We start from the raw sequence: 22,734 nt of genomic DNA on the forward strand, positions 1-22,734 counted from the left end.
GGAAGAGATATAGGTGGTGAAGACTTGAAGGGTCCAGATCCCAAGGGCGTTGTATATCTTAGATAGGAGCAGGACTTTTCTTCTTTAAGGGAATAAAGAGTAAAAGGCCTGTGTCACCTGTATTGAAGCTGACTGTGAGCCTCCTAAGCTGGGCACGTTTTACAAATAAATGAGAACCATAACAGGCCATCCATAACTGCTGATGAAAAAGACCCTCCCAGTTGTGTCTCCTCTCCAACTTATGTTCGCAGAGGCCTGGAAAACCTTGGCCAGATGGTGCCCTATGTAACCCACTGAATGGGGCCAGAAGGAGGCTGGATGTTCCAGGTCTCAGAGCAGCCTCTTCCTGTCTCCTTGTTTGTCTTCAGCCACTCGATCTGTTTACATATTGCATGAAAAAATTAATCTGTCATCCTCGTTGTGTTGGTTAACTGTGTCTGGAAAGGGAAACATTGAACTTGAGTTTAGTGTGGGTAGCACATTTTTTTTTTTTAGCTGAAAATTAAGTACATTTAATTGCTTTGTGTTTCTCTCCTCATCAGTGGGCTTTGTTGTCCACCCAGTTATAAAAGGATGAAGACAGGTTCTCTCCTGGTGGGAGTGTCTGAATTAACAGTACTGATTTCATAAAGAGATGGAGAGCCCAATAAAATCACAGTCCTCCTCCTCCCTGTGATAGGGAAATGGTATCAGATGAGAGAGTTTTCGGGGCAAAATTCCTTTCTAGCATTTGTGATTTTGCTTTCTAGGCTGGAAATTGATTTCTTCAAGACGTTTTCCTTCAGGGGTGACACTGTCAGCACTCAGCTTAGTGGGAGGCAGCAGGACCTCCCTGAGCCAAAGATGCAGACCCAGATGCCTGGTTCACATCTCACTTCTGCCTCTCGCTGGCCAAGGAGGCTTGGGTGGTGACCGAGCCTCGCTGTGCCTCCTTCCTTACTACTTAAGTGGGCATAGGGTTGTTCCAAGGATCAGATGAGTTACTATGTGTAAAGAGCTTAGAACAGGGCCTGACACCTGGTAAATTCACAAATCCATGGTATTAAGTAGCTTCAGGACATAATAATCGGACAGAGTCTGATTTGGGACCTCGCTTTCCACACAGGTAAATGTTTTTTGTTTCTACCAAGAACCGTTTTATGCTTGAAGGTCTCTGGGAAAACCATTAATCAGAAAGAGGTGCTGATTTGAATATTTTCCTTCAGGCAAACCTGTCTTTTCATGGCTGTAAGGCTGAATGCCTTCTCCTGTCTTATGAATGCTGGTCTCTTTTGTGGTTTGCATCATGACCTTGGCAATTGGTCATGGGTGGCCTTGTGACACTTTATTGTTGTATAGGACTTCTTTATCTCTTATGGAGTTTTTGTGTATTTCTTTGTTCCTCATGGTGAAATTATGAGCTCCCTAGGGCATTGTGAATCTTGAGAGAAAATTTAACATGGTATAAAGCTTGATTCAGACTGGCTAGAGTTCAAATCTGTTCCCCACTAACACTAACAAGGTGTTAACTTACCTGTTTCCCAGCCCCTATCTTCAGGGGTATAGTGAAGTTTAGAGATGATATAGGAAAAGCACTTGGCTGTAGTCTGTCCCCAGCCCTTAGCCATGGGTTGGCAGGCCTTTAATCAATGATAGTAGGTTGATCTATTTGGGGTACAGCCCTGTAGCCCATGTTTTTCTGGAGAGTGACAGCCTGGCCTCAACATGCAGTGTGCTGTGTGGCTGCAAAATTGAGCACCTGCTGTGTACAAGCCACTAGGGTGGAGATAGTTGTGTTTCAGAGATGCTTTCTGGCACTCAGGGCTTTACGATCTTAATGGAATGGGCCATTTGATGATTCTGAAGGTAATGGCCCTAGCAATTCCCTGCAGCATTGTGGACGGTGGCCCACTGGGTCTTGGGGCTACCATCTTTCCTATTATGTAGTTAAACAGAGCTGCCAACGCCTCCCAACTAGAACACTTGTGTGCCTGGTAAGTAACCTGTTATTGCCTTCGCCAGCATCTTAACATAGGTTTCTTGTCTCTCAGCTGTAATGCCATCAGAATCAGGCCACAAAGAGCGAGCTGAGTCTTTTACAGTCAGCACAAAACTTTGAAAAATACTGTATCAACCACAAGAATGTGCAATTTTCCTCCAGCTCCAGTGGTCAGAAGCGGGCTCAGTGATGTTGTTGTGGAATTGTAACAACCTTCCCCCAGTTACTGAAAATGCTTAATGAGATAAAATAATCATCAAATCATTTATTCTCTTTTTTTTCAAGCCAGCATCCTTGGATATGAATGAAGACCTTCCTCAAACAGGAAAGGAGAAGTTGAGTTGGTCATTTACAACCTTAGCTTCAAGGCAGAGCTAGAATTAGTTCCAAGATAACCTTGATCTTAGGCACTTTGTTCCAGAAGTAACATTTCTTCTGTAACAGTATATACGTTTTCTGCAAACTCACACACCTGCAATGTTTTAAGAGGGCTTATGGGAAAAATAGAGTTGAGGCTGTACACCTGCAACTTTATGACCAGAAGATGACAAAAACAGTCATTGGTACCTGGGAAGGAGCTTTGGACCACCAAAGCAGGCAGCTCAGTGTGATGCTACAAATGTACATTGAGCCTTCTAATGAGAATGGAGCTGCCGGTTGCTCAGACAGCACAGGTGGAGGTGGAGCTCTGAGCCAGTGGGGCAGCCATTACCGAGTGTGTGCCTCTGGGAATGTGGGGGAAGGGGACCTGAGTGCAAGTACCTGCTTTCCCCTAACATTTTATTATGAAAAATTTTCAGAAATACCGAAATGTTGAAGAAGTGGTATAGTGACCACCCATGTATCTACCACCTCGATTCCCTACAGGCACTTGATTTTAATTTTTAAAAAATACAGCTGAAGGGGCTTTTGCTTTTCCTGCCGAACATTTTCATTTCACTCCTGCTTTTTAGTTCCCTTGCCTTAGAAAAATCAGATTTGAACCAAGGGTTCTTATGTTTACTGATATCGTTCCCCCATTTACCAATTGTACATGAGCTAATTTGCATTATAGAAAGGGGCATCATTTTAGCACTACAGGCTGTTGCTCAAGTGTGTAGAGTGCATATGACTGTCTCTCCCTGCTCTTCTCCTGCCCCATTTATTATACCAAAACATGTGGGGCAGAGAGAGCAGAGAGCTCTTGCATCTTTTCCCCCAGACCAGTGATTAGCTGATGTTTTCACCATTTCGGTGCTTTTAAAGATCTTAAACCTTTCTTAGCCATACATTTCCACCTTCCCATGGAACACTCAGTGAGTGTCTTAATTTTAGTTCATGTATATCAAAATTTTGGAACTCCTTAAAAATGTACTTTATGTACCCACTGATGGGTAGTATTTAGTCTCCAAATGAATGGAAATATTTGGAATAGTAAATCATTAACTTTTAGAAAGAAGGAGAAGGCTGGTAAGGGTGGATCTGATATTGGCTCTTGGGGAGGACACCAGCAGTTAATTAGTCCCTCTTTCACCAGTTCTTAGAGGGAGGGAATAACTTGAGATCTGGTGGCTTATCTGGGGGACCCATAGCAGATACAGGGGTAGCTTACATAAGTGGAGGACAGATAAGTGGAAGAGCCCCAGTGATGTGCATGGTACCATGAGACTGTAGAGAAGCACATGGGATGGGCGTTACACTCATGGAGGGTGGCTAAAAAAACAGGGAGAGTTTGAGGGCTTTTTTGAGAGCCAAGAAGGGATCTGTACGAGGCTGTCACGTATCATGTCTGTATAAGACAATGCCTTCTTTCTGTGTGGCATTGGTGGCACTGTTTCTCAGAACCTGTGACTGGCTCCAGATACGGTCCAGCAGCTCTGCTGCCCAGAGCTCCTCACGGGTGCTCTGGGGTGAGTCAATCCAGGGGTCTGTGACTGTGAGGGGTGAGAACATGTCACCCTGATGCCCTTTCTCTTTCCCCAGATCGGGCCCAGCACAGGCAGCGTCAGTGCAAACTTCCCCCACCCCGTCTTCCACCCATGTGTGTCAACCCTGCCCCTGGAGGGACCATTTCTCGAGGTAAGGGAGGAGCCATGCCTCCAGCACCAGGTTGGTCCAGGGACTGTGGGGAGGCGGGTGGCAGCAGGACCCCGGGTGCCAGGGCTATAGGCCTCTGGAAAGTGGGTGAGGAGTAGTGGGGATAGCAGAGCTCTCGGAGCCCTCAGGGAGACATCATTTGGAAAGGTCTGGGTTATTTCATGATGCTGGCCGCTTGGCTTAGACCCTACAGTCTCATCGGGCCTCCTGGTGTGACCAGGAATAAAGCCTAGGCTCAGTCTGGGTGTCTGGCACCAGTGTGGAGAATCAGAGGGCTTGGACCTTCTAGGCAGTCTCTGGCTCAGGTGCCTCAGAAAGTTCAGGGGGCTTGTAGCAGGGCCAGAACAGAGAGCCTGACTCGGCCTAGTGCCCTCCATCTTGGAGACTTTGGGGATGCCCGACAAATCACTTCCCTATCTACCCCAGCACCTCAAAGCACTTTACTGACATTAGAATCTGTCTCTCAGTCCATTTGGCAAGGTAGGCTGTCCTTTTGATCGGGGAGAATGTCAGAGCTCCCTGACAGGTGACAGCTGACCTCAGATCCCACTGGTACCCAGGGATGGGGCCAGTAATAGGACCCAGGGAAGCATCTCTGCCCGTGAGTATCTCTTCTCTTCCCTCAGACTTAGATCTTTTCCAGGTCTGCTAAGACCAGTGCTCCTGACGGCCTTTTGTCCTGACAGCTGCTCTTCCCAACTCCACGGGCCACCTGTTCACACGCCTCCCTCAGTTTTTTAGTGGAAGAACACTATTATAGTTCATAGAGTCTTTTCCTTGTTTGGAGACAGCATGTCCACTTTAGGCTCTGTCTGTAAAGTGCTTTGAAGGTCAAGAGCTCAGGAAGGGTGCGGGGAACACATAGCACCTCAGTTTCTGCAGCACACACTGCTGCCATGTTCCCATGTGGTTTCTACATGCACTGCCCTCCTGCCGCGGTGGCCCTGACTGTAGACAGTAGTATAGAAATAAGTACTTTTGGCCCCTGTGACCATTTGACTTAGGTACTAAAGAAATGCCACCCCCTACCGTTGCCAAAACAAGAGTTGATTGCCCTTTTTTCTTTCTTTCTTAAAATGCCCTGTAACTCGAAAAGGCTGAACGTTAACATTTCCAACATGGCAGGTGAGTGGCTCTGAGAGTGTCAGATGTGCTTTGGCTAAGCTTAAAGATGGTTAGTTGGGATTAACCAGACAGCATGGCTAGGCAGTGCCTCCTTGAGCACATGCAGAGGAGAAGGCTGCTGCTCTTGGGAGGGACAGCTGCTCCCTGTGGGGCAGCCCAACAGGCCTGCACTGTCTTCCCCAGAGGAAGACAGACAACCCCCTCCCCCTGCCCCCCAGCCTGACTGTCTCCTCACAGCTCCACCTCCAGAAGGTATCTGGGTGTATGCATCTTTGCCTTCCCTTTCTTTTTTAAGCTATAAAGCCTTCTTGCCTCTGTTCCTTTATCACAGAAGCAACAGTCTCTTAGTCCACGTGACTCTTGGACCTTTCTGCCATGCTTTCTGATTCCCTGCAGGCTTTGCTGGTACCTCTGTCTGGAAGAAGGAAGTGCAGGGCAGAAACAATCTCTCTGGTGTTCAAATAGGAAAACAATGCTCAGAAAATAGTGGCCACTTAAATAGGTTACAGTGCCCATCAGAGTCAGATTTGGAATTGGAAAAAAATATCACCTCCTTTCCCAATGTACCCTTCCCTCTACGGCCAACCTCTTACCAAGGCCACATTCCAAAGTAAAGGGTGAATAAATTAAGAAACTTGCCCCCAACTGCCCCCTGCAAATCTTCCCCACCCATGCAGATCTGAGATGTAGAGCAGCTAGAAAGCAACATGGGGTAACACGCCTTCTGGCAGGATTCTGGGGACCACAGGACTGGTCCTATCCATTCCCTGATATAGACGTGTCACCTCTTGGTGTGGTGGTTTACCTCAAGGGACCTTGGGGCTATACATACATGGATGGGAGAGGCGTGAGAATGTGTCGGGTGGTCAGGGTGGCCACCCAGCCCCTGTAGGTCCCCTTACCTTTCTTTTTCTTCTTTCTTTTTTTTTGTTCCCCCTTTCTTGTTGCCAGCCAGGTGGACCATTTCTTGCCATTTTGACCATCCATAAAATATCTAACTGTGATTAAGTTGACAGAACTTTGGCTGAGACATCTGGTTTTTTCAGCTGTCAGTGGTCCCTCTCACTTTCCCTCCACAAGTTCTCTGGTCTGCCCAAAGTCCATACTGTCTTGGGCTTCCTCCTGTTGCTTTTTTCTGGGGCCTCCAAAGTTTAGAATCCTACAACATCCTCCTGTGTATTCAGCAGATCCTTTAACCTTAATTCCATGCTTCTAGATGTCATTGTTTAGCACTTTGAGTACCAGACATTGTGCTTGATCCAGAAGTGATGGCGAGATCTCTGAGCCAGTAAACCCTTCCTTTTTTCAGAACTTCCCTCCTTTTTCACAGGCAGAGGAGTCACCTTTCTCTCCCCAAAGAATGGAGAGTGGAAGAGAAAGCTTAATATTGGTGGAAAGGAACCAGGGGCACGCCTGAGCCTTTTTAACTTTCTTCAAGGTCCTCTAAAGCAGGAGTCAGCAAACTTTCTTTAAGGATCAGAGAGTACACATTCCAGCCTTTGCAGTCCATATGGTTTCCCTTGCAGCTACTTAACTCTGCCATTATAGCATGAAAGCAGTAATAGATAATACAGAAACAAGTGAGTATGGCTATGTTCCAATAAAACTTTATTTTTAAAAACAGGCAGTGGGTGGGTTTGGTCTTTAGGCTACATTTTGGCCACCCCTGCTCTAGACCAATGGGGAGATCACAGAACCAGAATGGTTCCAAGAGCTGGTCTAAGAGTTGCCCTCATTTTACAAAAGGCAATGAGGTTTGTGGAGGTGAAATATATGCTCAAGGTGACACCAGCTGTTAGAACCCAGATGAAATAAATGAAATAGGAAAAGGGGACAAAGAGCGCCCAGAGAACGAACTAGTTGGTTGGCATCACCTGACCTTTTTTTTTTTTTTACATAAAATCTCAAATATCTGTTTGAAATATGTTTTCTAAAATAGAGAAAATAGTATAGTAAATCCCTATGTACCTATCACCTGGCTTGAACAATGAACAGCTCATGGACAATCTTACTTTGTGTGTATCTTTCCACTTTGGCCCCTTTGGAAGCAAATCCATGAAATCATAGCATTTCAACTTTAGCCTAAGTGGCTGTCAGAGCAGAGTGCTATTCTGAGGGCTTCCTGAAACACCAAGATAGACTCAGGCCCTGCTTTGCAGATGAGGTTTAGGCTGTTGCCTCCTTCAGCTTTCAGACACCATAATTTTCAAAATTTGGCCTCAGCTACTGCAGCCACTCCCAGGCTTGCTAAGCTTCTGGATTCTTTTGAGGGAATTTGGGCTGCTAACAATCCTTGAAAAGTACTCCTGAAGCTGGGTGGATGCCTTTGGTTTTGGCAAATTAAAGTGCCACTTGGCCAAATTCAAAGCCTTTGTAAATCATGTTCTGCCCCAAGGGTCTTGCCATCCCTATATGGATGATCTGGGTAGGGGTGTTTGACATGGATGGTGATGTCCCTTTGTGACGTCAGACCATTGCTGCCAGGGCCACCTTCCCTTTTTTGCCCTTTCCTGGTTAAAAACCCACTGAGGAGGGAATGAAGGAGCAGGAGTTGAAGCTGCCCCATTTTGCTCTGGCTCTGCTTCTAAGGGACCTGTCCCCTGTTGTCTCAGATCTCAGAGGGCAGAGTCGTCTCTAACAGTACTCTGCAAAGCCCCCTTCCAAACATTCCCATTTTATATTAACCACAGTCATACCAAATGAGTAGAGCAAGTTTGTCCTAATTTCCCCCAGTGATAAAATGGCCCAAGGTTCACAGCTGACACGTGGTAGACTTGGGGCTAAGCCCAAGTTTTAGGACTCAAATCCCATGTTCTTGCCATAGGCCAGCAGTTCTGAGTGTGATCCCAGACCAGCAACCTCAGTATTATCTGGAAACTTGTTAAAAATGCCGATCTTGGGCTTCCCTGGTGGCGCAGTGGTTGAGAGTCCGCCTGCCGATGCAGGGGACACGGGTTTGTGTCCCGGTCCGGGAGGATCCCACATGCCGCGGAGCTGCTGGGCCCGTGAGCCGTGGCCGCTGAGCCTGCGCGTCCGGGGCCTGTGCTCCGCAGCGGGAGAGGCCACAACAGTGAGAGGCCCGCGTACCGCAAAAAAAAAAAAATGCAGATCTTGGGCCCTATTCCAGACCTAATGACTAAGAAACTCTGGGAGGGTGGCTTCCAGTAATGTTTTAACAAGCTCTTCAGGGGATCATCGGAATCACATCTAGAATTATAAAACAAACAACAAACAGCCCCCCACTGCCAGCTGCACCCCAGGTGCACTGCCAACCTCTGACCAAGACCTCCTTCCAAGGGATTGAGACCTTGAGGCCCTTGCTGTCACCGCCGCTGCCCCAACATGCAGATCCAGTCTGATTCCCACCTGACCCAAAACCCTGCTCCTCAGTGCCAGAAGAGGAAGAGGAATGAGCTTGGCCAGAACCCAGGTGTAGTAGTTTGGAAGCAGAATCCCATCTGGCTTTCAAACAAGCACAGAACAGCAGCTTCAGACTTTCACTGCTGGAACAGCTCAATTCTTGGGCATAGTGTCCAAGTTGGGTACTTTACATCTTTGACTCCAGCTCTGGAGCGTAAACCTGGTTTGCTTATGTTCAAGAGGTCTTCCCTGTCCTGCCTCCAGATTCTTCACCAGGTTTACTTTTGTAAGCCATTAAATGAGGTGGCTGTGCCCCAGCTTAGCAATGATCTTACGCTCTGCTGGCCGGGAGTGCAGGCCAATTTGCAAGGGCATGTGGGAGGTATTTACCCGCAATGGGTAGGACCTAGAGGGAACTTCACTTCCTTGGATGGACATTAAGCTGAGGCCGGTACTATTTCCCAAGAAGCCCCACTCTCTCTTCCCGCCACAGCTTCAGATGACGAGTCTGTGGGTTGCATTTACTGGGGGAGTGAGTTCGGCAGGGTTCCAGCCTTGGTCTGCTCGGCCCACCGGTTGACTGGAGCGGGCAGCGCTGGAGGCCCTGGGCTGCGTGGGGCGGGAGCCATCTCGGCTCGGTCCCGGGTCCGCCCGTCCGGCAGGGGGCGCGCGGCGCCCGGGCCTCTCGCTTCTGCCCTTCTGCCCTGTCCCTGCCGGGCTCCGGAGTCGCGGGGGCGGGCGGGAGCGAGATGGCGGCCGCCAGGAGACTCGTGGCGCTGGCCGCCGGCGTCTCTCCGCGTCTGCGGCCGCTGGCTCCCTACACCCCCGGGCGACAGGGACGCCAGCGCGGCCTCTCGACAGGCTGCATCCGCTCCGACTGCACGAAGGCGGCCGCTGAGGCTGAGGCGGGGGCGGCCCCCGACGGGCCTGGGGAAGGCGACGGAAGCATGGTGAACGGTGAGGGCAGGGGCAGCCAGGCTGCGACGCCCTTTACTTCGGGGGATGACAGAGCTAGGGGCGCGGGCTGGGGTCGGGCCCTCTCTTGTATGGCTGAGACCGCCATTCAGTGGCGGGCCGGAACCCTGCTGTTGTAAAGCTCAGTGTGGCTCAGGCCCAAATGGTCCCCAAGCGCGGAGGTTCTGGGACTGGAGCGCTTGCACCTGGCAACAATAGGTGATAGGTGCGTACCACAAGGGAGTTGGGGAAAACAGGTAAACGTCCAGTTCCTGCCAGGTCGGTGGTCAAGGGTTAGAGCATCAAGGTTAAGCACATCCTCGCTGTTGTGAGAAAGGCAAAGAGCTCAAAATACATCTGAGACTTCAGAATCTCGAATAGAGACAGAATGATTGCTCTAGTGGACCCCAGCGCGGTGCCTCCTGAATGGTGCAGGAAATGAAACTGGTAAGAGCACCCATGCCCATCAAGGATGGACAGAGCCAGCCTCTGCCCTATAGAGCTGGAGGGGGTACCAGGGCACGTCTGCTGTTATATGTGTGTCTAGTGGGCTACTTAAAGTTGGGTCCTCCTGTGGGATGGAACCCCTTTGAGTCTACTTACATACTGTTTCTCGACTACTCGATTCTCAGTTGCTTAACAAGTTAACATTTAGAGGGAGACAGGGCCAGGCAGAATCCTCCCTCTTGGCCAGATGACGCAGGAGTCTGCTCCAAGGAAATAGCCTCAACTCAGGCAGCAGAGTTACAGCAGAACTCCTGGAGGAGCTTTTTCAAAATACAGACTTGCCTAACATCATTGCCATTCTCAGGTGCCCTGTGGGGATCAGGGTGGGCAGTGCTGTGAAGAAGCTCCCCAGGTGACTTATGATTGATGCATATGCAGGTGCACAGGTGCATATATGTACCCCCTACAAAATTACTTTTTGGAGCTGAATTATAATGCTAGAGACTGTGGGTGGGGAGTGAAAAGGCTTCCCATCCCTTCTGCTGATCTCTGACTCTGCATCTCTTGAAGGTCCACTCTGGTGCTTTGGGGCTCTTCCTTTAGTTTTCAGCCACTCTCAGCAGGCTTCTTCATGGTCTAAGTCCTGTGTTTGGCACAAGCCGCTTCTAGGTGGACATCTCACCCATTTGTGCTCTGGGATTGATCCAAAGTGCAATAAACCTCTCACGGTGTTTGATGCATCCTGCCTCCACTTGGTTCACTGCAGTGAACTCCCGGGAGGAATAGCTCATGCCCATGTGTAAACTAAGGAGGTCTCTAATCAGTGTCCCTACACATACTCTGGCTCTGGGGTGGTCTTTTGCACGGTGTTGAGGTAGAGTTGAGAACTGGGGCCTGGTATTCAGACTCCGCGGCCAATCCTCCCTGTTGTGTGTCTTTTATTTTAGGAGGGGCCTTGCATTGTCTTGATCTCCACTGTGTGTGTGGTCAATTTTGTTTTTTGTTTAGTGCGTTCTTTCAGACATCAGATTGGGGGGGTTGTTGCCATGTAGGCTTCTGTAGCTGATGTGTTAAGTCGGGAGCTTGGGTGGGGAAGAGGATCCTGGCTGGTTCCCCTCTGTGGTGGGGGCGTTGGCCCTTCTCTTTCAGGAGATGATCGTGCATTGGCTCTAGCCCCACTGTCCTCTGTAAACCCTGAAGTCATTCTCCCTCCTTTTTAAGATGCTCCTGGGTGGTTTGGGATCATGAGCCAGCATCCTCAGTATCCAGTCCAGGGTTGTCCTGATACACACCCCATGGAGTTTTTAGAAGAAAAAGCACAACTATAATGCTTTTGTTCTTATTCTCTTAGCTTCTAGGGACCTATTAAAAGAGTTTCCACAGCCCAAAAATCTTCTCAACAGTGTGATTGGAAGAGCCCTTGGCATCTCACATGCAAAAGACAAATTGGTCTACGTGCACACAAATGGACCAAAGAAAAAGGTAACTCTGCTGGTGGCAAGGAGCCATGTTGGTCTGATTCTCTGGAAGGAGACTGGCTGCTCTTTTCTCTCTCAGATTTCTTGTCAGGGAGGCCATAGAGTGGGTTTTCTGAATTGAGAATGGTCAGCACAGAATCTCAGAGCAAAGCTAAGTCTGGAGAAGAGCCTGGTTTAGGGAAGGGGAACACGGGCAAGTGAAGTGAGACGTTCTCATCTTGTGTAAGACAGGCCTCTGTACTGGGCCCTGGATTTGGTCCCTTCCAACTAACTGGAATTGTAGAGGGTTAGAGTTGATGATAATTCCTGCTCCCAGAGTCTTGTAGGTCCTGGGACCCACAGGAAGCATGTAGGCAAACCATTCTGAATGAAAATTTTTAAGGATAAAGATGGGTCCCACCTTGCCCTCTGGCTAGAACATGGCACTTTGAAGAAGCAAAACAGCTTGAGGTGGGACAGTGGCTTGAGGGTGGGGGAGTCTGAACCTTCCAAGGAATTAATGATGGGATTGGGGTTCTGTCTTGTGCTCAGGCCTGCTGCCGTGAGGTCTACAGCTTTGCTGTTGATTCTCCATGTGGTTTGTTATACCTTTGTAGTCTAGAGAGGCAAGGGTCCTGATTCTCTCTTCTCTTCCTCAGAAAGTCACCCTCCACATAAAGTGGCCCAAGAGCGTGGAGGTAGAAGGCTATGGCAGCAAGAAGATCGACGCTGAGAGGCAGGCTGCGGCTGCGGCCTGCCAGCTGTTCAAGGTGACCCTCCCCTAGTGAAGACCATGCAGACCTCCCTCCTGAGAACTTCTTGAAGTGATGGTTTTTCTGGTGTCAGCTACACCTAGGTTTAGGTTGGCAGGGTGTTCAACCACTCCCCTGTCGTAAGCCCTTCCCACCTTGTGGCTCCTTTTTTGCTTCAGCCAGTGACGGAATAGATTAATATTATTTTCTTGCCACTGTAGTTATCTACTTTCTGTGGTTTCAGAAACCACAGAGAAGAACCCTTTTATGGAGAACACTCCCTCTGTACAGCACCATGGTGAGACTTCTATTTTGGTTTCTGTTTTTCTTTCCCTGTTATCTCATGTATTTAGGTTTTTCCTTATAGCCACATAGTCCTCTCTTACTTACAATGGAAGAATAATAGTCACCTCTCTCACTTCCCGGTGGTTGGACGTGGGTTGCTTTCAGTTTTTGATTGCGCAGCATTTCCTAGACCTTCATTGTTGCTCCCAGCCTTTCTTTCCATCCCTAATTGGCTCCCTTCATGGCTGTGCCAACCTTGAATCTTCCTCACATTCCTAGGTCTTTGCTCTGTATTCCTTCAGCTTCTCTCCCGCTCATGGTCTGCAGACCTTCATTGTCACTGCTCCTTCTGGGTCTGAGGAGGCAAGGTCCCTTTTCCTGTCCTGCGTTCCCACACGACCCTTCTGTTTTCTCTGTCCTCTCTGTCTCCTCCATCTTGTCTCCCACGCTTTTATTTAATTTTCAGATCTTCCCTCATCTGATTCTTTTCTGTAAGAGTCAAAAATTCTTCAGTGTTTGGGAATTCCCTGGCGGTCCAGTGGTTAGGATGCCACACTTTCACTGCCGAGGGCACAGGTTCGATCCTTGGTTGGGGGAACTAGGATCCCGCAAGCGGCGCGGCACAGCCAAAAAAAATTCTTCAGCGTTGTAATCCCTTCCCCAGGCCCTGCTTCCCTGCACACAGCTCTCCGTGCTTGTGGTTTGCATTCTTTCCACTCCAGCATCATAGCCCATGCCATGGTTGCTGGTTCCCTTCACATCCTCATAGCGCCTGGTGATTGTTAGCTGACTGGGGCAGCTTTGCCAGGCTCACCAGCCTCTCCTCAGTCCTTGCTGTGCTTGAATGGTCTGTGGCTTTGGCACTGCAGGGCATCTTCAGCCCCCGGGTTATACCTGCTTTCCTGGTCTCTGGGTCACTCCAGGCTCCTCTTCCTCTCCCACTCTCTATAAACATCTTTTTCTGTACTCCTTCTGCCTGGGGAAACCTTCTCTCTCAGAAATTCAACCATCCTTTCTGTGTTTAATGTCTTGGAAACCTCCGTCTCCCTTAGAGCACCTCTACCTCAGGGGTTCTCAATTTCAGGGCGATTTTGCCCCCCAGGGGACATTTGGTAACGTCTAGAGACGTTTTTGGCAGCCACAAGGAGAAGAGTGCTAGCTGGTATGACGCCAGGGATGTTGCTAAACGTCCCACAATGCACAGGCCAGCCCCTCACAACAAAGAATTACCTGGTCCAAAATGTCTGTAGTGCCGAGGTGTGAGGATGCTTTTCTGCCTGGATGTAGAAGGCACTTTAAACCAAGACCATGTGCAGCAAATTGTGATCACATTCCTCCCCAGCCCGTTCTCTGTTCTCTATCTATGCTCATAGCCTTTTTTGTTTGTATGTTTGTTTAATTGTGGTAAAATACACAAAATATAAAATTTAGCATCTTGGCCACTTTTAAGTGTACAGGTCAGTAGTATTAAGTGCAGCCACGTTGTTGAGCACCCAGTCTCTAGAACTTCTTCACCCTGGAAAGCTGAATCTCTATACCCAGTAAACAACTCCCCATCCTCCCTTCCCCCCAGCCCCGGGCAGCCACCATTCTCCTTTCTGCGAAATAAGTGAAATCACACAGTGTCCTTTTGTGACTGGTTTATGTCACTTAGCATAATATCCTCAAGGTTCATTCATGTTGTAGCAAGTGTCAGAGTTTCTCGCTTTGTAAAGGCCAATAATACTCAATTGTATGTATATATCACATTTTGTTTATCCGTTCATCCATTGATGGACTCTTGGGTCTACTTTCTGGCCATTGTGAAATAAGGCTGTAGTGAACAAATACCTCTTCGAGACCCTGCTTTTAATCCCCAGAATTGGAATTGCTAGGTCATATGGTAATTTTATTCTTAATTTTTTGAGGAACTGCCACACTGTTTCCATAGTGTAGTATTATACATTCCCACCAACGGTGCACAAGTGTTCTAATTTCTCCACAGCCTCACTAACACTTGCTACTTTCTTTCATTTTATTTATTTATTTTATAGTAGTCATCCTAATGGGTATGAGTTGGTATCTCATTGTGGTTTTGATTTGCATTTCCCTAATGATTAGTGATGTTGAGCATCTTTTCTTGTGCTTATTGGCCATTTATGTCTCTTCTTTGTAGAAATGTCTTTTTAAATCTTTTGCCCACTTCTTAGTTAAATCGTTTTGTTGTTGAATTATGGGAGTTCTTTATATATTCTGGAGAGTGTAGCCCATTCATTCCTCAATATTTGTACTCAAATTTGTTCAGCTTTTTTCCTCCCAAACTAGATGTGTTTCTTAAGCATTGCCCTCAGGCTTTTTGTGAGGTGCTGGCAGCACAAAGGTGACTGAGGGTGCTCTTGGGGCAGCCACGGCCCAGAGAGGAAGCACCCACACAAGGGGAGAGGTGTACCTCAGCCTCCTGAATAAAGCAGGCTATTCTTAAAGAGTGAGTAGAAGTTTTCCAGGGACAGGGATGGAGAGGGCACTCCAGATACAGGGCGCAGAGACATGGAACCAGGGTGCACGCGAGCAACTAGACTATTGTGAACGTGGGTCTGAGTGCTTGGCGATGGTGCGAACAGGTGGTCAGGAGCCAGAGCACCAAGCCCTTAGGTGTCTCAGGTAGGAGTCTTGATTGATCCTGTGGATGCTAGGTCTGCTGACTGGTGGTAATTGGTGGAATGACAGAGCTGAGTTTGCCTTTAGGAATAGTCTGCAAAAGCAGTGGGGTCAGGCAAGACCAGAGACGGGGGCACAGGATAGGTGAGAATGCCAGTAGCAGCAGTGCAGGAGCTTTCTTCTGGGGTTATTAAAGAGCTGGAAAAGACAGTGACTGGTCAGATGGAGGAGGGAGGAAGAGAGGGTTGGTGGGGAAGCATGAGCCAACACGGGGAGCCCTGGAAGGGAAGCAGGTTGGGTGGGTGTTCATCATTAGGAACACCTCATGGCCTTGGGCGGGGGTGGGGGGGTGAGTGGGAGGCAGGGAGGTAAAGCATGCTGGCGTCCTGGGGAAGGCCAAGGGGGAGGGTGCTGTATGTGTTTTCTGTATAATCAGATTGTCCTTGTAAGCAGGCGGTGACGTGACGCAGAAGCATGGAGGCTGAGCCTTGGCCCAGGCACCCGTACTGCCCTGCCCTGAGTGGCTGTGCTTTCATGCATGTGGATGAGTGTGGCGTGCCCTTTTCACATTCTCTGTCACAGAAGCCTATTGTTCTCATGCATCTGTTCTTCCACACAGATTTGACAATTTGTCAGGTGCCCAAAAAGTCTATCCAGACTTTGATTGGAGTTATGTTACATGGGTTAATTTAGGAGGCTTTTGTCTCTTTACTCAGAGAAGTTTCATATCAGGAACTCCCATATTTTGTGTCCTTTTACCAAGTTTTATACTTTTAAAAAATAGGTAAATCTATTTCTTTAAGTTCATTTTAGGTAGGCTATGGTTATTGTTGCTGTTGTGAATAGAATTTTCCTGATAACGTTTTTTTTTTTTTAGATTTTTTGATGTGGACCATTTTTAAAGTCTTTATTGAATTTGTTACAATATTGCTTCTGTTTTATGTTTTGGTTTTTTGGCTGTGAGGCATGTGGAATCTTAGCTCCCCTACCAGGGATCAAACCCCCACCCCCTGCATTGGAAGGTGAAGTCTTAACCACTGGACCTCCAGGGAAGTCCCTTCCTGATTACTTTTTTTTTTTTAAACATCTTTATTGGAGTATAATTGCTTTACAATGTTGTGTTAGTTTCTGCTGTATAACAAAGTGAATCAGGTGTGTGTATACATATATCCCCATATCTCCTCCCTCCTGCGTCTCCCTTCCACCTTCCCTATCCCACCACTCTAGGTGGACACAAAGCACCGAGCTGATCTCCCTGTGCTATGTGGCTGCTTCCCACTAGCTACCTGATTACATTTTTTTTTTTTTTCTTGCGTTATGCGGGCCTCTCACTGTTGTGGCCTCTCCCATTTGCGGAGCACAGGCTCCGGACGCGCAGGCTCAGTGGCCATGGCTCACGGGCCCAGCCGCTCCGCGGCATGTGGGATCTTCCCGAAACGGGGCACGAACCTGCGTCTCCTGCATCGGCAGGCGGACTCTCAAGCACTGCGCCACCAGGGAAGCCCCTGATTACATTTTAAATTACAGTTGGTTCTTTCAGAAATCTGAGGAGAGAGTTGTTGTTTTTTAAAGATTTGATTTTATTTATTTTTGGCTGTGTTGGGTCTTCGTTGCTGCGCACGGGCTTTCCCTAGTTGTGATGAGCAGGGGCTACTCCTTGTTGCAGTGCATGGGCTTCTCCTTGCGGTGGCTTCTCTTGTTGCGGAGCACGGGCTCTAGGTGTGCGGGCTTCAGTAATTGTAGCACATGGGCTCAGTAGTTGTGGCTCTTGGGCTCTAGAGCGCCGGCTCAGTAGTTGTGGCTCATGGGCTTGTTTGCTCCACGGCATGTAGGCTCTTCCCAGACCAGGGATCGAACCCGTGTCCCCTGCATTGGCAGGCAGATTCTTAACCACTGAGCCACCAGGGAAGTCCCTGAGGAGAGAGTTTTAAGAAGCGAGTGGTCACTCCTCGGCTTGTCACGAGTCAGGTGTGGCTGAAGCCGCACTGTGGAGCAGTGCCTGGATTCTGGCACCTGCTGTCCACTGTCACATGGCTGTAATGTCTGAAACCCCCTTGATGTGCCTGGCTTACCCGTGTTGTCTTTACCTCTCCCAACTTGAATTTCTTGACCTTGTGCTCTATTCATGTGCTACTCCCGTTCTTCTAGCTTCTTATTTTTTTGTTCTTTAGACTCTGTTTTTCTTCATTTTTCTTCTGCTTCTTAGATTTTGAGCTTCTTGAGGGCAGAGATCAGGTCTCATCCCTCCTGATGGTGCCCAGGGTGGCAAGCATGTTGCTTTGTACATGCTAGAGACTCGGCAAATGTCTTATTTGATTTTCTCTAGAAAAGAATGAAACTGTAATATATTTTAAAATAATATTTTTGTATAACTGGCTTTAAAAACGTTTGGTGTTATTTCTAGAGTATGTTCCCAGCATAGGATTCTTATGTCAGAGGTATATCTGCTTTATGGTGTAGACAACATATTTCCTAATTGCTACACTCACTGAAGCTTTCTAGATCACTTTGTGAATGCATCTGCTTCTTGTTGCCCTGTGGGTTTTTCTTTGTTTTGTTTTGTTTCTTTGGTCTTTTGTCTTAATAGCTGTAAGAATTTACCTTGTCATTTTCATCTGTTGAAGCTAGACATGTTAAGTGCTCTCTCTGTGCCCAGTTCTGGACTAGGGCCTGAGGTGAGTAGACAGGTGAAAAAGCATGGCTCCCACACATGAGGGACTTACGGTGTAACTGGGCAGGTTCCGAGCAGCCTGAGGTGTGAGGATGGTATGGGCCCTCACAACGCCCCTTTTTTCCCCAGGGCTGGGGTCTGCTGGGTCCCCGGAATGAGCTGTTTGATGCAGCGAAATACCGCGTGCTAGCCGATCGCTTTGGCTCTTCCGCTGACAGCTGGTGGCGCCCAGAACCCACCATGCCACCTACTTCCTGGCGGCAGCTGAATCCTGAGAGCATCCGGCCAGGGGGACCTGGGGGCCTATCCCGCTCCTTGGGCCGGGAGGAAGAGGAGGATGAGGAGGAAGAGCTAGAAGAGGGGACCATTGATGTCACTGAATTTCTGTCTATGGCCCAGCAGGACTCCCACACCCCACTCAGGGATTCGAGGTACAGCCAGGGGCAGGGAATGCAGGGGAAGCTGGCTGCACCTTGACATGGGGTGGGGCGTGTTCCCAGGGAGTCTTCTCTGAGATGGGAGGGCCCCTGCCCCACATCTCAGTTCGTGTCTCTGTTATTCATTGGTACATCTACCTGTTCTTGGGGAAAGCCATTTGTGGCCATGTACTGTATGGCTGGGCTTTTGTGAAACAGCAGCACGGACCCTCCCTCCAGCTCACACTTGGGTCCTTCAAAGGCCCAGTAACTACTCTGCCTGCCCCCTGCCCCTACCCTCCTATCTGTTTGGAGGAACTGATGGAGCGCCAGGTGTGCTTTGTGTCTGTGAGAGGATCACAGGCCAAGTGGAAATGCCCCAGCCTCCTGCAACTATGCAGTATCCTAGCCCCGGGGTCTCAGAGCAGGTGAAATTGGCCCAGGAAGAGAGAGTGCTTTTTCACCTAAACTTTCGGTCCTCCCAGGGGGGGTTCCTTTGAAATGACAGATGACGACAGTGCTATTAGGGCTCTGACCCAGTTTCCACTTCCCAAGAACCTTCTGGCCAAGGTGATTCAGATAGCGACATCGTCCTCCACAGCCAAGGTGAGCTGGGTCTCCTATAAGTGTGTGTGACTGGGGAGCTGGCTTGGTCAGGTCTGGTTTTCCTCCAGACCAGGTGGGAGGGAGACTACAGGTGTATGGGAGGGCCGAAGAAGCCCATTCTCCAAGCCCAGCCTGGGCCAGCTGGGGGAACTCCAGGTCCTTGGAGGGTTGAAGCAGCAGGGACAGATTGGAAGTCAGAACACTGGAGCACAGGGAGGGGTCTGGGGACTGTAGGAGTGGAAGACCTATATCTGTTCAAGGGTTGTGGGCAGGAAAGGAGGGTTTGGGGAGGGGTTGGCTGACTTGCTGAGGTTTTCATCTTTGTTGTCAGGCTGAGGGGCTTTGGTTAAGCAGAGCTTCTCTCCAGGTGCAAGGCCTTTTTGATCCCCCAGGATGTGCTTGGTTTTTAGCTTGTGTTGACACCTTCAACCTGCAGCTACCATCACACCTGTTGCTTTGAAAGTGCTGAGAGGACAGTGGGCTAGGAGGGCAGGTAGTGGCATTGCCCAGATGCCATTTCCTGCTGTGAAATCGTGGTACCACAGGAGAAGCAAGGCCAGGATCCGGGAGCTGCAGCCCCACAGGGCTGGCTTCTGCCTGTCCAGTGGCACTTCTTTTGTGGCTGATGCTTGGTACCCGCTCAGATGGGGGTTAAATCCATCTCTGTGTCCCTTGATATTCTGAGAACTCCTGGATGTTTTCATTCCCTGCCTTTTTGTAACCATCTCTCTTGCCCTTTGTGTAGAACCTCATGCAGTTCCATACTGTGGGCACCAAGACCAAGCTGTCCACCCTCACCCTACTCTGGCCCTGTCCCATGACCTTTGTCGCCAAAGGGCGTCGCAAAGCAGAGGCAGAGAATAAGGCGGCAGCCCTGGCTTGTAAGAAACTGAAGGTGAGTGCAAGGTCCCTGGTGTGATGCATGAGATGTCTTGGAGCTCCCTGCTACCCTTGGCATATGGTCCACTTTTGCAGGAAATGAAATCTACCACTGCCAGGCTTTTGGCCTGGGCACATAAGTATCTCGTGTCCCAGCCTTGCTTGTCAGGCTGTGGGGTGCTGTTTCCAGGGCTTCTTCACAGTCCATGTGGAGGTGCTTTGCCCGTGAGCTCAGCCGTTTCAGCACTGTTGGCTGGAACCTGGGTGAAGCCAGGAGGAGACATGCTCATCATTCTGAATGGTATGGAGCTGGAGAAATGATGTCTCTGTTGAGGGACAGACTTGGTATTTAGAAAGATCTTGATAACTTGGGCTTTGTGGCCAAAACAAACCATGCGATGTTCATCTAGGATGAATATTGAAGGGATCAACAACCAGGTGAAGGCAGTGGGGCTTACAGCTAGCAATCATTTTGAAGCGGCTTTGGAGGTCAGCTGATAGCCCAGTTGTGGGAGTTACCTGAACCTGTGGGGGTCTGGTTTGCAGAATTAAGAGGAAGGAGGCCCTGTTTTACTCTGAATGGTCGGATATACCTTTGGTGTACATTTGGCTCTGGGAACTGAATTTTAGATAGAGCTGATAGTGAGGGGTAGCAAGATCCTGGAGAACCGAAGAGGGATGGGCTCAGGTAAGTGGTGAGAGGGAGTGGATGTGTCATTACCTGTGGCTCAAGAGGACAGAACTAGGGCTAACTGGGAGAACTTTGAGGAAGTCTGAATTTTAATTTGATAGACAAAAACAGTGATGAACTTGTTCCCAAGAACTCTTGTTTTAGGAGGGTATTTCCACTGTCCTGGGAGTATTTAATTCAAATTTGTGAAAACTAATGTTGGAATAAGATTGCACCTGTCACCATTGTTCAGTCTGCTAATGTCCACATTTGTCCCCCAAAAAATCACTTTTCGTTGACTGATTTTATTAAGCAACCATTACCGATTGAAACTGAAAAATAAATGCATTGACCAAAAACAAACAGACAAAAAAGTGATGAGAAGAAGACCCTCAGCATGTTAGAGGCCTGTCTCAGGAAGGAGCAAGCTTCTAGGTGGCAGCAGTGTTCTGAGAGCAGCTGACTGCCCACGGTCAGAGAGGCTGTAGGTAAATTCTCAACAGTCCCGGGAAAGGACAGAGGCCTCCCCTGCAGCAAGGTGGCCCTGTTGGCACTCTTCTGTTCTGGCAAGAGGAGGCTGGGGAAGGGGATTGGTCCCTGTGCACGTAGACTTCTTAAAGGAGGGAGTGTTTGCTCTGGGTTTTGGAGGGTGTGCGGAATCCGGACATGACAGACTATAGGGGAAAATGCCTGGTTTTCCACGTTTGCCCAATGTGTTGGAATGTTTTGTCTTATTTCTGGTGGGGTGGCTTTGGGCATATAGCAAAATAAAACAGAGAGTTTCCCTTCCAGTGGTTTATTTTATCAAGTTGCGTAAGTAGGTATTTCCGGGAACTTCCATGTACGTTTGTACGGTGGACTGGGTGTCATGCAGAGACAGGTGGAGGTGTGGCAGCTGGACGTGAAATGTGGCAGGGGTGGGTGGGCAGCGAAGGCACAGGAGCCTGCGACTGGGTTCCGGGGTGGCTCAGGGCCTGGCTCGCCTGTCTTAGGTGGGGGATTCATGGAGGTGAGCCTGGGCTGCTGTGGGGACTCCGGATGCTCGGGGAGAGGATTCTCTGCGGCGCCCGTTTGCGCAGGTGGGGGCTGTAACACTCAGACACGCCAGGTCTGGTTTTGCTTGAATCATTTTTAACATTTTTTTTTTTTTTTTTTTTTTTTGGTGGAGACCTAACATTTTCCTGGTTTCTAATTTCTCCCTCCTGCACCATATCGGCCCAAACCCAAAAATGTCTTAGAAAAGAGGTTGCTCTGCACGACTTCTCTAAAGCTCCTGAGCAGGTCTGGGCCAGTTCTGGGGAGATAGGCATAGACCAGCCTCCCATGTCCCCTCTGCAGAGCCTGGGCCTGGTGGACCGGAACAACGAGCCGCTCACCCATGCCATGTATAACCTGGCCTCCTTGCGCGAGCTGGGTGAGACCCAGCGCCGGCCGTGTACCATCCAGGTGCCTGAACCCATCCTCCGCAAGATAGAGACCTTCCTGAACCACGTAAGAGAATCCCCACATTCCCCTTCACCTGCCTGCCTTCATCTACCCAGACCAAAAGCTTTCACCTGCAGCAGGTGGTAGTGACTCCCCGCTTTCCCCACTGGGGATGGAGCCTAGGCACACCTTTGCCCTGAGCAGTCCTGTCTTGCCCACGAGGGTTCCAGGGCAGTTGAAGACGGAGTCCTGCCCGGCAGGTGGGCCATAGCCTCTGGCCAAGGTGAATTGTGTGGAGGGGCGGGCTGGCTGTGTGTAAATGAGAAGAAGCTATTTCTCTTCACCATTTTGTTTGCCTCTCCCATCCTCCAGTACCCCATGGACAGTTCATGGATCTCCCCAGAGCTCCGGCTGCAGAGTGATGACATCTTGCCCTTGGGCAAGGACTCGGGGCCGCTGGGTGACCCTATCACAGGCAAGCCCTACGTGCCCCTGTCAGAAACAGAGGAGCTGCGTCTGAGCCAGAGCCTGCTGGAGCTGTGGCGGCGGCGAGGGCCGGTCTGGCAGGAGGCCCCCCAGCTCCCTGTGGACCCTCATCGGGACACCATCCTCAGTGCCATCGAGCAGCACCCGGTGGTGGTCATCGCCGGGGACACGGGCTGTGGGAAGACCACGCGCATCCCCCAGCTGCTGCTGGAGCGCTACGTGACCGAGGGCCGAGGTGCTCGCTGCAACGTGATCATCACTCAGCCGCGCCGCATCTCGGCTGTGTCCGTGGCACAGCGGGTCAGCCACGAACTGGGCCCCTCCCTGCGCCGGAACGTGGGCTTCCAGGTGCGGTTGGAAAGCAAGCCTCCAGCCCGAGGTGGGGCTCTGCTCTTCTGTACAGTGGGCATCCTGCTACGGAAGCTGCAGAGCAACCCCAGCCTGGAGGGCGTGAGCCATGTCATCGTGGACGAGGTGCACGAGCGGGATGTGAATACGGACTTCCTGCTG

At 49.6% G+C, this 22,734-nt stretch overlaps 1 protein-coding gene across 4 annotated transcripts in view; it reads left to right on the forward strand.

Annotated features, from left to right (window-relative positions):
* The window catches only part of DHX30 (DExH-box helicase 30), a 30,864-nt gene that overhangs the window by 4,673 nt on the left and 3,457 nt on the right, over window positions 1-22,734 (forward strand). For 2 of the 4 annotated variants that reach the window (XM_007446144.1, XM_007446142.1), the window contains 9 exons: window positions 3,941-4,036; window positions 5,151-5,179; window positions 11,292-11,422; window positions 12,057-12,167; window positions 17,872-18,173; window positions 18,644-18,764; window positions 19,510-19,659; window positions 21,652-21,804; window positions 22,111-22,734. The exon at window positions 22,111-22,734 is cut by the window's right edge and continues 237 nt beyond it. In XM_007446144.1, coding sequence (XP_007446206.1) covers window positions 5,173-5,179; window positions 11,292-11,422; window positions 12,057-12,167; window positions 17,872-18,173; window positions 18,644-18,764; window positions 19,510-19,659; window positions 21,652-21,804; window positions 22,111-22,734 — 1,599 coding nt within the window. In that variant the 5' untranslated portion in view covers window positions 3,941-4,036; window positions 5,151-5,172. Of the gene's footprint in view, window positions 1-3,940; window positions 4,037-5,150; window positions 5,180-9,281; window positions 9,497-11,291; window positions 11,423-12,056; window positions 12,168-17,871; window positions 18,174-18,643; window positions 18,765-19,509; window positions 19,660-21,651; window positions 21,805-22,110 lie in introns of those variants that run through there. The other 2 variants (XM_007446143.1, XM_007446141.1) reach the window with 2 other exon arrangements.

Source organism: Lipotes vexillifer, unplaced genomic scaffold, assembly GCF_000442215.2.
Source record: "Lipotes vexillifer unplaced genomic scaffold, Lipotes_vexillifer_v1.1 scaffold491, whole genome shotgun sequence".
Classification (NCBI taxonomy): Eukaryota; Metazoa; Chordata; class Mammalia; order Artiodactyla; family Lipotidae; genus Lipotes; species Lipotes vexillifer.